General features: G+C 43.6%; 1 protein-coding gene across 2 annotated transcripts in view; it reads right to left on the bottom strand.

Moving 5' to 3' along the window:
- Positions 1 to 16,378, bottom strand: part of Epb41l4a (erythrocyte membrane protein band 4.1 like 4A) — a 200,599-nt gene that overhangs the window by 75,211 nt on the left and 109,010 nt on the right. For both annotated transcript variants that reach the window (XM_048442513.3, XM_048442512.3), the window contains exons 4-6: positions 11,702 to 11,753; positions 5,978 to 6,056; positions 355 to 452 (exon numbers count right to left, since the gene is read on the bottom strand). In XM_048442513.3, coding sequence (XP_048298470.2) covers positions 355 to 452; positions 5,978 to 6,056; positions 11,702 to 11,753 — 229 coding nt within the window. The remainder of the gene's footprint in view (positions 1 to 354; positions 453 to 5,977; positions 6,057 to 11,701; positions 11,754 to 16,378) is intronic.

Genomic DNA, 16,378 nt, shown 5'->3' with positions numbered 1-16,378 from the left:
ATATATTCTCTCAGACAATATTCCAAACAACCGTGCTGCAAGCGATGCTCGAGGAAACGTACTGCAGTACCGGGTCCATCCTCCACCATTAGCACAACGGAGCAGAACCAAACCAGAAAGTTCTGATCAGCTTCTCCTTCCTGTAATAATCTTACTTACAAAGCAACTCAGTTCACCCAGCTGACATTCTGTCTGGGATATTTATGCTATCTAATGTCTAGTCTACTAGTGTCTCAAGAACAAAGACCAGACTATCTCATTTTTCCCACACCAAATTTGAAATAGGCCCAGAAAATAATATTCTAATATTTTCTCCAAGCATTTCAGAAGCAAACATACTTAAGTGGAACGTACCCTGGATGGCATATGCTCCAAGTTGGGCAGCAATGTTGACAGGGCAGGGCAGCCGGCCCTGAAGGGCATCTTGCTTCACCTGTAAGAAAAACTGATATCTAAAAGAGAAATGGGAAAAGGAGATTAACAATCTCTGATGCTGCACAGACTTGAAGCTTCAGGCCCTGACCAGCAAGAGAAAACCCAATCATCCTTAGTTTAAAAAAAAAAAAAAAAAAAGCAAGCCACTCCCACGGCTCTGTGAGGTATCTCCTGAACAAACAGGGATGAGGCCAGCCGTAAGTACTTTACCCGGCCTCACTAGGTTGCTGAACTCTCAAGGCAGATTGCTGGGCTTGCACAGTGGCTCTGCTGCTCACTACATTTGTAGCCTTTCGCTGCTACTTAGTTTCCCTAAGGGCCAGTTGTCTCTCAGGAATGGGAAAGGACAGTATCAATTCATGGTATCAATTCAATGAGAAGATGAAATGTAATGTCACCATCACTGGCTGCTGCCTTCAGTACTTCAACAAACGCAGTTCCCAAGAAGAAGAAATTACAAGGGCCCTACCGCTATGACATGCGTCATACACAAGGCTCAAAATCATGCGCACTAGACAAGACTAACACTGCAGTGTGTTTCCCTGCCTCTTCCCACTCACTAAGACCCTGCTTACGGTTTTGACTTTACTTATTCCAGGATAGCTTTAAAAATCATAGCGCCAAGAAGTGGTCTCAAAACTGTAAAAAAATGTGATGCTGTCCATGTAGTTTACATACAATATCCTAGAAAAATGAGGCCAGTACTGTTATCTTCATTCTGTAGTCGAGGTAACTGCCCAAGATCTCATGGCTAGTTAGTCTGCAGAAACAGAACCACAGCCTGAGCAATTGGATCCTAGTACCTTCACAACCAAGAGACTCTACGTGAGCTGGGGGATGGCTCTGTTGGTAACATGCTCACTGTACAAGCAGAAGAACCAGAGTTTGATCCCAAGAAAGCTATATTTAAGAAAACAAAAACGAAAACAGATATGGTGGTGTGCTTCTAACTCCGGCTTTCAGGAGACAGAGACGAGCAAATTCCTGGAGTTCCCCAGCAATTAGCCCAACCTAATTGATGAATTCCAGGCTAGTGAGAGAGCCTGTCTCTAAATTAAAGGTGGACAGTGCCTGAGGAGTAATAACCAGGGCTAAGCTCTGGTCTACACATGTGCACACACATATACACATCCACACATGCATATATAGACACACACAAACATGCACATGCATACTCACACATGCATACCCACATGCATACACAAATGCACAGCATACACCCATGCACGCACATGTCCACACACACACACACACACACACACACACACACACACACATCCATACACGCAGACACACAAGCACATGAGGGGTTTTGCGACTCTGATTCGACCATCTAGACTTCCTTCCCCTGGGATGAGAAAAGGCAGTGGCTTAAAGGCGGCATCACAAGCCAGTACACTATCCATATCCAGCTGCCATCACTAATACACCCACACATACCCGCATCCTTCAGGATGCCCAGTAATTCCCTTCCTGTGTAAGGTGACACTTACACTGGGAGAGGCAAAGACAAGAAAAATAAATGGATGCTGGAAATCATCTCTGATAAATGTCTTCTCCAGCTGCTTACAGCTACAGCCCTATGAGAAACCCCAAATGCCAGAGGTCACACTGGTCATTCCCAGAAGACCGCTATCCAACTGGAGAGCAGCAGCAGGCTCGGGGCGAGACCTCCTCAATTGGCTGCTTCAGGGGCTGGCACATTAGCCTCAGGTGCGCATGTGAGAGAAACCTAGGAGCGCTGGTTTCTCCCTAACATCCCTGACATCCACATTCAATCATAAAATACATGAGAGTGTGACAGTAACACATCCCTCTGCACCCCTAACCCACGACCTTGCATGCTTAAAACCTGGTCTGCCAGCACCTACATTTACCCTCCTCCTTCCAGCCTGCTCAAAGGAAAGAGTGCCTTTCAGAGGTAAAGAGGACGGTCCTCCTTCCTTAAAGCTCAAAGAAACATCACTACATAGAAGTATAAAAATATTCTCTTCAAACCTAGACAACAACGAGGACCCTAAGAGAGACATACATGGCTCTAATCTACATGGGAAGTAGTAAAAGACAAGATCTCCTGAGTAAATTGGGAGCATGGGAACCATGGGAAAGGGTTGAAGGGGAGGGGAGAGGCAGAGGCAGGGAGGGGAGCAGAGAAAAGTGTACAGCTCAATAAAATCAATAAGAAAATAAAAAAAATGTTCCCTTCAAGTGATGGAAACCAGACCTTTCCTTGATCACACGGTCACATGGAGCATGACGCTCCATGCAGCTACCGAATGAAGAATGAGCAAGTGGGTATATCCAGTCTTCAAATACAGGTTCCAGAAATGCAGGCTACAGAGCTATGGTAGGCTGCCTCAGAGCTAAATAAACACATATGCCCGGAAAGTTCTGATTAATAGCTTGATAAAGCCTTGATAAGCCATCTCAGGGCTCCACACTGGTTGTCAGCCATCATTTGCCACCACTTCAGCTGCTCTAACCAATCTACTGAGCAGTTCCACTGTTTGTTCAGGAGTCAGCCACTTGCATTAACTCATGACATTCTTCCAGCCGTCTCTCTGCAGAAATGCTAAGACCCATTTACCAGAAGCGAACCGGCTAAATGGTAAGAGAGGTTCAAGCAAGATATACAAAATAATATGATTTTTTAAAAAATCTATTTACATGGAAAACTTGTAACTCTGTATGTAGACAGAAAACTGAGATCTTTTTTTTAAAAAAAAAGGTTACACAACACAACCAGTTAGATGGAAGATTACTCACATAAAAGTTTCCTTTATTTTACATTTCATATAAATTAAGGAAAACTTAAAAACCAATACAGAGTAAGTTGGAACAATATTCCAAAGAACAGAATCAAGATAATTACCCTATTTGGGACTTTTGCTTGCTTGGTTGGTTTTTGGCCTTTAACTCGTGGCAATCCTCCTGCCTCAGCTTCCCAGGTGCTAGGATTACAAGCAAGAGACACAAAGCCCAGCTGAACTAAAAAGTTGAAAGCACTGAAATTTAGCTTGTAAATACAGGCCACAGAACTGGTTCCCTTTAATAGCATATGAGTAATTTCACTCTTGGAGTTCAGTTTTACCTCCCAGCCAGAGAGACGGCTCAGCGTGTAAATGTGCTTTGCTGAACAAAACTTTGGTGACTCGAGTTCCATCTCTAAAACCCACATAAGCAATCAGATGACGTGGCAGCATGTATCCATAACCCCAGAATTACTACCACAAAATGGGAGTCAGAGACAGAAGAATATGCTAGAAGTTCGTGGGCCAGTCTAGTTCGGAGTGTGCCGCACAGCAGCCCAAACAAGAGATGAGCGGCCTCAGAAAGAGAAAGAAGAATGGCTCCTAAAGAGATGCCCCCGACCTCCACACACATGCCATGACACATGCTCCACACTCAGACTCTCTCTTACACACAGACACAGACACACACACACGTGCACGCACACACACACATGCACACACACATTATTCACATTTACAATCATACATACATAAAATAAACAATGAAACTCACATACACAACACACATATAATCGCACATACACAACAAAGTTATTTGATGTAATCAGTCTGCTTTTTCATGTCTGCTGGATTACAGACCTGTCAATGGAGCAATGTATTCATGCAAGTCAACGGTGTCATCCTCAGTGTATCCCATACTGGTCACATATTAAATGTGCATTTAGTTTACCTACATCTTACTATGATTTAGACCAAACAGAAGAGAAGTCATAGTCCACCTATAAGCCAATTACACCATCTGTTTCTTTCCAATCTGGTGAGACCTGAGGTGAAATGGCTGCACTGAAAAACTCTGAGGCACAAGCATCAGTTGATTCTGAAGAAAAATTTCTGCTTCCTATTAATCCAAGTTAAACATCAGGAAAGAAATGTATCGTAAACCTTTGCTCTTAGCACAAACATTTTCGGAAGCTAACACTATGTAAGTTTAACTGCTCTACACTGTCATGGCAAACACAGGGCGGACTACTAAGAATCCACACGATCAAGCACTTACCACTCCAAACCCATGTATCATGCTACCCAATACTTACAAAGTCCTCCGAGACACATAGTGAGGCAGAGTCCGTGGAAGTGATGGATTTGTACCATTTTTAAACAAAATGTCCCTTTGCCCTTCTCTAATGAGTTGTCAAAAGAACATTTTTACACCTGTTAGACTTGGTCCCCACCCCATCCCGTGAAGATCTCATATAAACACCTCTCCTCTCAGAACAACTCCCTTCCCTCATAAAGGTGTGTGCTAGGAAGGTGTGTGCACTGGCTCTTCAGAGTGCTCAGAAGCAAACCGAGGTGGGTGACGTGGAGGCAGATGGCACGTGGTTCTAGAGATGAGGCTTACATGTGGCGGGTCAGAGTGGGATGGGAAATCCCCATAAATCCAAAAAAGAGGAAAGAAAATCTGAGCTGGAAGACAGAAGAAGGCAACAGGGCCTGGGGAAGCGGCTAGGCCACCGCGGTGCCTGCGGAGCAAGCAGGGAAGTACCCGTCACAGGCCAGGTACAGTGGTGCAGTCTATAACCCCACCGCTGGGTCACAGAGGTGGACACTGCCCTGTGACTTGCTAGCCAGCCAGTTTAGCTGACGAATGAGCTTCATGTTCAATAAGAGACCTCATCACAAAGATGAAGGGGAGTGATGGGGGAAGACACCTGATCTCGACCTCCACATGTGCACCCTCACACACATGTACGTGCATACACAAAAGGGTGGAACAGGAAGGAGAAAAAGCCAGGCCGCCTTTGTTGCTATGGTGTCCAGGTTTTCACATAATGTATAAACTTTTCCTTTAGTCTATAATAAGAGTTCACTGGAAAGCTAACTCTCTGAGTTATGACAAGTGCTTTTTGCTTTTCAGTTCACTGGCCACGTAAAGTCCAGCAGGACACTGATGTACTCCTCTCTTTAGAAGGCACTTTCAAATGCTGGTACAGACTATTTTGGCACTCTATCTAATCAATACCAATGAGCAAATCTGTCTTTACTGAAATACAGTTTTTGGAGATAAAGGTAAAGTAATATATTATAATACTGATACTTTGTCTCCCTTTTTAATACAGAAAATAGTTACCTTTTCATTTCCTGCAAAGATAAATAAAATATCTAAACAGTCGATATTTCAACTACAACTAATTAAAGAAAAATAACTGGCTTTCCAAATATATATTCATATGCATAAACCCAGCATCAAAACACCCTCCCTGTGCAGATCAAATGACTGCTCTTGCACAAATACAAAGGCCAAAGGCGCGCTGAACAATGGCAGAGAATATCCTGCCCCAGCAGATGCAAATCTGTCATCACATCACCCAGGCTCCTGTCGCTCTCCAAACACATCTATCATCGGACACTGATCTGCCTCGTGCAAGGCGTAAATTTAATCCTCACAGCAGGTGCATCATGGGACACAGCTCGACACGCATTCAGGTGTGTAAACCCCACTCTTAATCCACGTTCAATACAGTCTTTCATGTATAGCACGTTATTCAGAGATAAAGTTAATACTATACCTGGTTATTTCTTCTTTTAGCTTACATGGATCTTCAGCATAGAATTTAATACCAAAGTACAAAGTATATGGAGGTCCAGCTTCAAGAGAAAGCAAAAACTGATTATATTTCACATTCTAATCAAAGTTGCACTGTAATATGTAAAATTAGGAATTATATTCACATGTGGAGAATATATTAAATATGAAAAACATCTATTTCAAGCAGTTGACAGGTCATTTACATACAAATTCTATTTTAAGCTTTACACTCCCACATCATATAATAATAGTACTGCAATTTGTCTTTAGGTATACTGCATATCCACTGACATAATGTGTGTGTGTGCGCGTGCGTGCGTGCGTGTGTGTGTGTGTGTGTGTGTGTGTGTGTGTGTGTGTGTGTGTGTTTGAGTCAGGGTCTCTATATAATTCTGACTGGCCTGACTGGGACCTGCCATGTAGACCAGGATGGCCTTGAACTCAGAAATTAACCTGCCTCTGTGTCCCCGGTGATGGGATTAAAATACCCTATTGCCACCATGCCCAGCTTATATATACTTTTAAAAACCATTGATGAGTTTGAATTTCAACTGTTTGCTAAAATGGAGGGTTCTTTACTTGGGGGAAAAACAGAACTAGGGGCTAGGAGGATGACTTAATGGGTCAGAGTACTTGCAGCACAAGCAAGAGGATCTGAGTTCAAATCCCAATTTCAGTGCAAAAAATCTAGGTGTGGCTGCGCACACTTCTGTAGCCCCAGTACTGTGCATGGCTGACAGGTGCTTCTGGAGCTTTCTGAGTGCCATTCTAGCTCCAGGTTCCAAGCAGGGTCCTGCTCAAGGGAAGAAGGCAGGGGATGACAGAGTAGGGTGCCTGGCATCCTCTTCTAGCCTCTGCATGTAGGTATATGTACCCACGTGTACATACGCACACCCAAACGCGCGCACACGCACAAGCACATGCACACACCCTCGTGTATACATACGTGCATATGCACACACAGAATTATCTTTATAAAATATTTCTAAAGACACAAGAACACAAAATGGAAAAGGCATAGTTCAAGACTAGTGAAGGCAGGAAATTAATGTAAGTGCATGTTCATTCACACATAAACACAGAAAACACGGCCAAAAAAACCACAAGGCTACTGGTTCTTGTATCTGGTTGAACTGCCTATGCACAATTTTTATTAATTTCTATTTTCCTGCCATTCATTGCTGAGGGAAGGAGGTGAACAGGAGAGTCTTCTCATCATCAAGAATTTATTGACAAATAAGTGATTTTTAAAGTCATCCTCTTATCACATCAACAATCAAGAAAAAGTTTTTCTAAACTTCTCTGCAAAAGGCGGCAAACAATGCTGACCCTGTCAGTGAGCCACGGCCACAGGGACCCCATCAGTGAGCCACAGCCACAGGGACCCCGTCAGTGAGCCACGACCACGGGGACCCTGTCAGTGAGCCAGTCACGTGGACGCTGTCAGCAAGTCACAGCCTTGGGGACCCTGTCAGTGAGCCATAGCCACAGGACAGTGGCCCAGCCCTAGAAGAAGCAAACAGGTGAAGATCATATGTGCTGGTATGGAGAGGGTTGACAGTCTACAGTCTCAACACCTCATAGGGAAAAAAGTTAATATATGTAGTTTGTCTCAGGAAAAAATACAGGAGGAAGTATAAGCTGTGGCAAATGCTGGGAAGAGGAAGTAGCAGTGCTCTGCAAATTAATTACCCAATATTTTCATAATCATGTATAGTTCTTAAAAATAATAATCAAAGAAGCCATGTAATAGCACACTATCTGTTACATTCTTAAACAATTCTAATTTTTTAATTTATTTATTTTATGTGTATGAGTATTTGCCTGAATATACATATGCACACCATAAGCATGTCTGTCACTCTCAGAGGTCAGAAGAAGGGGTCAGATCCCTGGAACTGGAAGTACAGATGGTTGTGATCTGCCAGATAGGTGCCGGGAATTAAACCAGAGTCCTCTGTAAGAGCAGCCACTGTTCTTAACCACTGAGACATCTTTCCAGCCCTGTTAACTATTCTAAATAGAAAAATATATCCTCACATAGGTTAAAAAAAAAAAGATACGTCTTATTTATTTACCACACACAGAAGAATTAAATCTATAGACAACAAAAACAAAATTTAAAAATTCAGAAACAAAGCCTGGAATTGCACATGCATGGGTAAATATAAAAGTCAACACACAGTGCAGGAGTATGCAGGTCCCTCGGGTACCGCTATATTGTAGTATGCCAATACTAGAAATAGTTATTTCAGGGTGAGTGGGTGTGGTTTGCACTGTTTCCAAAAATGCTGAACTTCCAAGCTGGCAGTAATTATTAATAGATCTAATATGCTTTTTAAATTTTATTTATTTATTTATTTATTATTTATTTTGAGGCAAGATCTCATACTGCTTGCACTGGCCTCCACCTGCTATACAGTTGAGGCTGATCTGAAGTTCTGGTCCTCTGGTCCCCACCTCCCAACCACCACGTCCTTTGTTTTAGAAAGGGCTTTCTACTACTCTGTGCTCCAAGCAACTGTCAGTGTTGCAAGCGATTATTTCAGCGAAGGCTCTGCCCCACCAACGTGGGCCTGGTGGAAACAGCTGATGCCATGTAATCGATACAAGGAAACCCTAATCTACTTTCAGTTTTAAATTAATGAAGTCATAACTTAAAGGCCGGGTGAAAGAAACAAATTAGATCAAGTAATAAAAATAACGTCAATTTATAATATTCGAACCATGTTATTGCTTTTATCGCATGCTCACACATGTTTTTGTCCTCTCCCAAAGCCCGGTTAACTGCATACACAGGACATCAGGAGCAGGCCCATGCCTTTCCCTTCATCTCTGCCTTCATCTCTTCCTTCCAACACTTAGAGATTTTTTTTAAAAAAATCTACATTTTAAAACCTTTGTTCTAATTTCCTAACTAATCCATATATTGAGTTTTTTATGTGTATTCAATCACTGTATTTATGACAAACATACCCCTCGACACAGACACCAGGGAGGCAAGACTATTAAATATTTAGAAGAGGCAGGAAGTCCACTGACAACCAACGGTCTGTGTCAATCAAGCCCTGCTCCTGAGCAGATGGGGTCTGCTTGTGCCCGCAGGCGGCTGGGCTTTCGCCTAGGGTGGGCAGGGAGGCGCGCATGCCGCTAAGTAGCGCACAAAGAGAAGGGGCATTCTATAGACTCCGGAGCGACTTTCACTCTGTGAACGTGACAGATGACCCTATTCACCCGGCACAGACATTTCATCTGTGTCCAGTCATGGGCAGCTAAGCAGAAACTTGAAGAATGCACAATGAATAACACTCAGCTTGAGTTCATTTTCTTTATAGGCTTTGGCCTCTTCCACTGGCATACAGAGGGGGCTGGTGTCACTTCCTATTGCCCGGTGTGGTGGTGCACGCCTTTAATCCTAGCACTCAAGAGGCAGAGACGGATGCATCTCTGTGAGTTCAAGACCAGTCTGGCACACAGTAAGTCCCGAGTCAGCTAGGGATACATAGTGAGACATTGTCTCAAACAACAACAACAACAACAGCCTGGAAACCGCCACAAAGCAGGTGAAGCTCTGAGGAGTTGAGCAACTTTCCTGAAACCATGGGATGAGAATAAAGCTTATGCACACCTAGTATCTGGTGCTGTGTGGGCACGGCCTTCTACAGTCTGGGAAAACAGGCCTCAGCTCAAACTCTCGTGGGAGCACCTGGTAGAGAATCTATGGCTCCAGAAATGGTCATTTATATGCAAGACTATTCCTAGCCAGACATTTTTCTAATTAACTACAAAAATGAGATGCTGATGAGGCAAGTCACTAACTTAGCAGTATCTGAAATCCGTCTATTCTATGCCATCAACGTTAAGAAACTCTTAAAGTGAAGCTAATATCATTTTGTTTTATCCAAAAACCATGGAGGAACCAGACACTGGGAATTTTTCAAACTACATTTTACAGTGCCTTAATAATAATATGAATTTCCACTTAGTTTAGGGCAAGTAAATCCAGATTTACCTAGGAGAATCTTGACTACTAGCAATGGCCTACCTTTTGGATGGTTGCTTATACTGACTGTGCTATTTTCCTTAACTATCAAAATACTTGATGAGATAAAAAAAAAAGTCTTCCACAACCTGTTTCTTCAGGTGAGATTGTGTTTTATACACATGATACATCAAACATTTAGCATTACTGAATATGAAAAAATATTGCTTCTTACAATGATGTTTAAGTAGAATATCCTAATAAATTGAGCAAAACTTTGGCATGCTTTAAAACCCATCTTAAAATTTTGGAAGACTTATGTCTTTTTATGTGCATGGGTGTTTTGTTTGCATGTGTGTCTGTACACCACATGTATGTCTGCTCTCCAGAAGACACCACTAAATTCCCTGGAATCAGGGTTGCATAGGCTATGAGCTACTGTGTAGCTGGGAATCAAACCTGGGTCCTCTGGAAGAGCAGCCCATGTTCTAATCATTGAGCCCTCTCTCCAGCCCCTGTATTTGCTTATTTTTGAAACAAAAACTTACTAACTAGTCCAGTTAGCCTGGATCCACTGTACAGCCCAAGCTGCCCTCAATTTGTGGCAATCCCCCTGCCCCAGCATCTGTATTACTAGGATTACAGGCATGAACAACTGTGGGCCACTAAAATGCTGACATTTCTTAATTTTATTTTTTATTTTAAAATGGTTATTCTTGAAATTTTTCTGAGTTTCTGATAGTTGTTTTCTTAATTGGTCCGAATGGGCCCGAGCTGTAATTTATAAACTTTGCTGGTCTCTACAAAGGTAGAAAGCTGGAGATGATAACAATGATGTTGATGTTGAGGGAATTTGCACTTGTTCCTGGGGGCCCTGCATTCCCAGGTTTCCAGTTCCTTGCTGTGGCTGCATTCCTGTGCAGAGATCCATCAACGCTCATAAAGCCAATGTGACCACAGAGAAAGGGCAGGCAGGCATGGGAGCGATGGGGCCCAGAGGCAGAAGGGCCCACTAGGCTCTGATTGGCAGTCAGTGACCATTTGAACAAAAAGATTCATTGGTTACAGAGGTCAGTCTGGGATAATGAAAAATTATGCAGACAGTGATAGTTACAGCAACATGAATTATTTTATGTCAGTGAATTACACACAAAATGTTTCAAATTTTTAATTAATGTAATTTTAACACAAAAATTTGTAACTGATTATTCTTTTGTATACTTTTGTTTGGACATGTGTTTATAAATAAAACCTTGGGTATGGATACTGAGATTAAAGAGTATATATTTAATTACACCAACTCCCCTAATAATTCATTTTTATCATCCTAAAAACTAACCCCTGACAAGAAATGACCTCTCCCCAAAGTCACAGAAACTTTTCATGTCACGGGCCCTGCGGCATGACAACAAAACACTCCACAGCCCAGGACCTAACGCTTTCCTCTCTTCCTTTTTTCCTTTTTAAGGTCAAGTTTTAAAGACAAACATATAGAAAAGTCACAGATAAAAATCAAGAGAGGGTGTATCCCTAGGACACATTCGCTACAGTCACAGGCTCCACTGAATCTGATGAGATTAACCGCCTCAGTCTGGAGAATCTCACAGTGCACAGCCCGATCACGACCCCCGGTCCTATTGTTCCCTCACCGGCACTAAACTAATCACAGACATTTTATCAAGCCCAAGCCACCCGCTCACAAAATGAAAATTAAATACCTACTGTTGATTAGCTCCTTGTGTTCCGCAAGAGTTTTTGCTGGGTCCAGCCAATACTGTGAAACGGAAAGAGGCAATGATAAAGTTAGATGCTTCCGTCCACCTCTGCATCGAGAGTATTTCTGAAATATTACTCAAAAGCCATTTAGATATCAGACAAGCAAACAATTGTACATCATATCACATCCACAAACACACTATGGAGCGTTCTGTGGCTAGAGTATTAGAGAGAGGAAGGTGCTCGCTGCTGGCATCCAGAGAGGCAGGGCAGCAATGATCCTCAGCTGGGCTGTACTCACTGAAGGGTAGGTGGCCGCTAGACATTTACAAATGAGGTGTATTACTTGGAAATCCGTGGCCACTAAGAATACCCTCTAAGTGTCTTTCCAAAGTCCTCCTTCATAGCCCCCTGAGTCATGCCTCCATAAAATCTCCTCAACCTCTTCACTAGCTGCCCCATACCCTGTAACGACTGTTCCTCAGTATTAGGAAGAAAGCAATTAAATTAGCTCACACAGTCATTCAGGATCCAAGAGGGGAGGTCAGCTCAGCTGAGGACATGAGTTCTGGAGCACAGCCATGGGGGTTTCTAGCTGGATCTCCCTGCCATCACCGTGCAACAGGGGGCAAAGGACTGGAAACCTCTGCATGTCCCCACAGGGTCTCCACGCAGCTCACACACAGGACCTCACACAAAGTCTTCAGCACTGGCTCACCCCCAGCTAGGCAACACACAGTCATTACTAAGGGGGGACGCTCACTCTTGGTAACTGGCTTTAGACCATGTAAGGTATTTGCTTATTAATGCAGATTAACCTTTAACAAACAGAGTTTCAGGCAGGGATAGGGAATTCTTGGCCCTGCAGATGGGCTTTCCTTTTCTTCCTGAGAAACAAAAATCACTGAAAGGAGCAAGTCTCCAGCCTCGGCTCTCCATCTGCAAGAGGAGCAGGGAGAAGCCGCAGCTGCACAGGGGAGGCTCGGGGTCTCACGGGAGGCACTGAAGGGTCGATGGGGACAGATGGAGCCTCTCCATCATTTACCCTAGACAAATATGGAGGACCCACACACACCCAGGAGCCATCTACATTTGCCTAAACGTCCTTCTGCATTAACCCGAATGAGATCACACCTCCCCCACCCCCAACACTCAGGGGCTACAAACAAAGGCCAGGAGAACCTACCTACCTACCCCAGTGTTCTCTTTCCTTCCCTTGGGTGAACCGTTATTATAAACAGTGATACTAATATGTTATGCGATCCCTTACCTTCTATTTCAATGATATATGATAGATGTTCACACTAAGTGCCCCATTAAGACACACGACTAAAGCACTAGCCTCAATTCATCTGCACCCAATGGCCGCCGTCTCTCAAGGCAGTTCTACATCTGCAAGATGTTTACAAAGCAGCCAACACACACAAGTTCACCAACTTAAAACAGAAGAGGCATTTGAAGCAGAGACTGTAACAAGGGAAGTACTGTGGTGTCCACAATGACCAAAGATGCTGCTTTGGTGCCGAAACCCTGGTTCAGAGGGAGATGCTGACTCACCGTGTAGAGCAACATCAACCCACTTGTTGCTCTGTGCTTTGGGCGCAAAGCGGACTCGTTCTTCTTTGCATCCGAAGCTAAGGGTTCTTCCCATGAGACGGAAACATAATGTAGACAGACTATTCCGTTCCCTCGGTGTGAGGTTTGAAGGTTCGAAGCCGGGGAGATGGCGCAAAGGAGAACTTTGCGCTGTTTGTGCAACCGCTGTGCAAGCCTGGCAGCCTGAGTGTGCAACACGGCACACGACCATACTCACATACATATACCACACGCACGCTTGCAAGTGCACACACATGGGGGATACATAAGACTTAGTTTTTAAAAGATTTAAGTATTCCTATGTACTTCAGAGGGAAACCTAAAGAAACACAAATACCCACTTGACAGCTGATTAGGTCTCTACTGCTACCTAACAAATTGTCACCAAAAAAGTGAGGCTTACAACAACACCCGTTTATTATCTCAGTTCTGCAGGTCGGTGGCTCTCTTCTCTCTGGGTGTCTGGGCTCAAGACATCATCAATGCTGGTATCATCCACAGAGCCCGTAAGAGAGAGTACTGGAGACAGATGGGCCCTTAGAGGTTCTTCCCATGTTCCCCGGATGTCAAAGCTGGTTCACATATTGGGTCTTCATTTTAGGACTTACCCCACACACAAGAGGACACAAAGGGTACCAAAAGAGGAATGGGCGGGATGGGAAGGAAGACTGAAACCATAAGGAGCCAATGAGAGCAAAGCTTCTAAATGTTCTCTTCTACAATGATAACAAAGTGTCAAATTTTATAGACTCTTCAGTTCAAGGCATTTGGGGTAGTAAAATGTTTATTTTTGGCTGGTACAGAAGAACATAAAAGTGGTCTATGTTAATGGTGTGCCATGGAGCTCAGCCTGTGTATACACTGTGTCATTTTCCATTTTTCTGTCTCCTCTGTTTTTCAAATACTGGAACAGCCATGAAAAGAAAACAGGGAGGACGCTTTTATCTTGAAAGGATAGGAAAGATGCTTGGTGCATCAGATAAAGCATATTAATGATAATCTGTACAGTTCAACCTCTTTCCAGGAGAATGATTAAATTTCTGTGTAAAAAAGCACAGTAAAGTTCCTAAGATGAGACAGAAACTGCAGCTTGTACAAAGCAAAGCAAGATCCATCATAGGTCACTCCATCAACTCCCCGCACAGCAGATATGCTAACTACACATCCATCCAGCTTGCCAGGCACAAATCTCATTTTATGAAAATGGAAGGCTGAGGTGATGGAGGTCAGACAATGATAAATGCTCCAGAACGTAAATAATAAACATAATCAACCGGGTTCCACAGGCCAGCATCCTGAAATGCAAAATCCACTTATGTTCAACCAAGGGAAAGATATGACCTTGGCACCAAAGCAGCCGCAGTATGACGGCCACTGCTCGCCATCAACAAGCAACCACACACAGCACGTCTGTTCACACCGAGCACACCAGGCTGCTGCTCACACCCAAGAGGAAAAGGATGCATATATTTGCTACTGAATGCAATATCCCAATCTTAAAGTTCTGAAGGTGGGCTTTGAGCCTTTTAGCACGCACAGAACACTCTCTGTTGATACCTTTCTATGTCACACCAGGCTCTCTGACCTGGGAAGTAAAATGGGCCTCTAGCCTCAAGGTGCTTAAAGCACAGCTAATGATGTACCTAGAATTATAATACAGAGCATAAAAAAGTGCACAAAATGAGTACATACATGACAAAATTACACACAAGGAACACTGCAAGAGAAATGCAAAAAGACTACAATAAGAAAAAAACACTGAACAAATGTTCATGATAAAAATCCTCGAGATTTATGTAACCTTATACTGTTATAAAATACATGTCAATTGTCTCAGTGCCTCTGTGTGTGTGTGTGTGTGTGTGTTACATGTGTTTATGTGGATGCATGTGGCATACGGAGCTCCATATCTGATGTCTTTCTCAATTGTTTCTCCTGGTTTTTATATATTCAGTATATGATATTTTCATTGAGAATTTCACATGTGCATACCATGTATTTTGTTCACATTCCTTCCCAACTTCTCCCCCTCCTCTCAACTTTGTGTTCCACCTTATGTTTTGAGACAGAGTCTCTCATTGAACCTGAAGGTCATTAATTTGTCTAGGCTCGCTGACCAATGAACTCCAGAGATCTCTTTATCTCTGCCCCACAGCCTGGAGCTACAGGCAAGCCTCACCCTGCCCAGCACGGACATAAATGCTGGGGATCCCAACTCGGGTCCTTCTGCTTGCACGTCAGGGCCCTCTATCCACGGAACTATCTCCCCAGCCCTCCTCCACTGATGAACACATCAGCGACGACACAGCCTTCGCAAGAGAACACTGTATTGAAACTGGTGCTGCCCAATAGCTCAGACATCCGCATTCACAAAGCATTCTGGGGCTTGGATACCAATACTCTCCCAACACTCATGATGAAATTCGGTCCACAGTGTAACGGTGCTGAGAGAGTGACCTTGAAGAGACTATTACCTCGTGAGGTGTCACCCTCACGAATGGATTAATGCCGCCTTTCTGGGGATGGACTCCTCATGGGAACAGGGCTGCTATGAAACAAGGCTCCTCCTGCTTTGTCTCTTCCTCTTGCTCACCCCAGTACAAGGCCTTGCCACATGCACCTGCCTCCTTTTGGGCATCTAGTCCCTTGGACCATAAGTCAAACTAAATCAACTTGATACAATGTGCCAGTCTCAAGTGCTCTATCAGAACAACAAAAACAAGGCTGGGAGATAATTTTTAGAAAGAAAAAAGAGAGCTTGTCCTACTTGTTCCTGTCCTTTCCCCTGCACAAGGTAAGAGGGAAGAGATAAAAACAGATTTCAGGATCACACTATGTGATGCTGGCAACCAGGGTGTGGCATTTCTGGACTGGGCTTGGGTGTGCCGCCATCTTGTCTATCCAGATGGCCCCAAGGAGAAACAGCCTGTATTCTGTAGGAGAATCTCTCAGATAGGTAGTCACTCTCTCCTCCTCATTCTTATCAATTTTACCCGCCCCCCCCCAGTGTAAATTCACAAACTGGACTAGATCCTATTCTGCACAAAACCAGCAGTAAATAAAAACACATCTTTCTGCCTTACCCCA

Source organism: Myodes glareolus, chromosome 13, assembly GCF_982192425.1.
Source record: "Myodes glareolus chromosome 13, mMyoGla1.1, whole genome shotgun sequence".
Classification (NCBI taxonomy): domain Eukaryota; kingdom Metazoa; phylum Chordata; class Mammalia; order Rodentia; family Cricetidae; genus Myodes; species Myodes glareolus.
The sequence above is the reverse complement of the archived record's forward strand: the minus strand, read 5'-3'. Positions and strand labels throughout refer to the sequence as shown.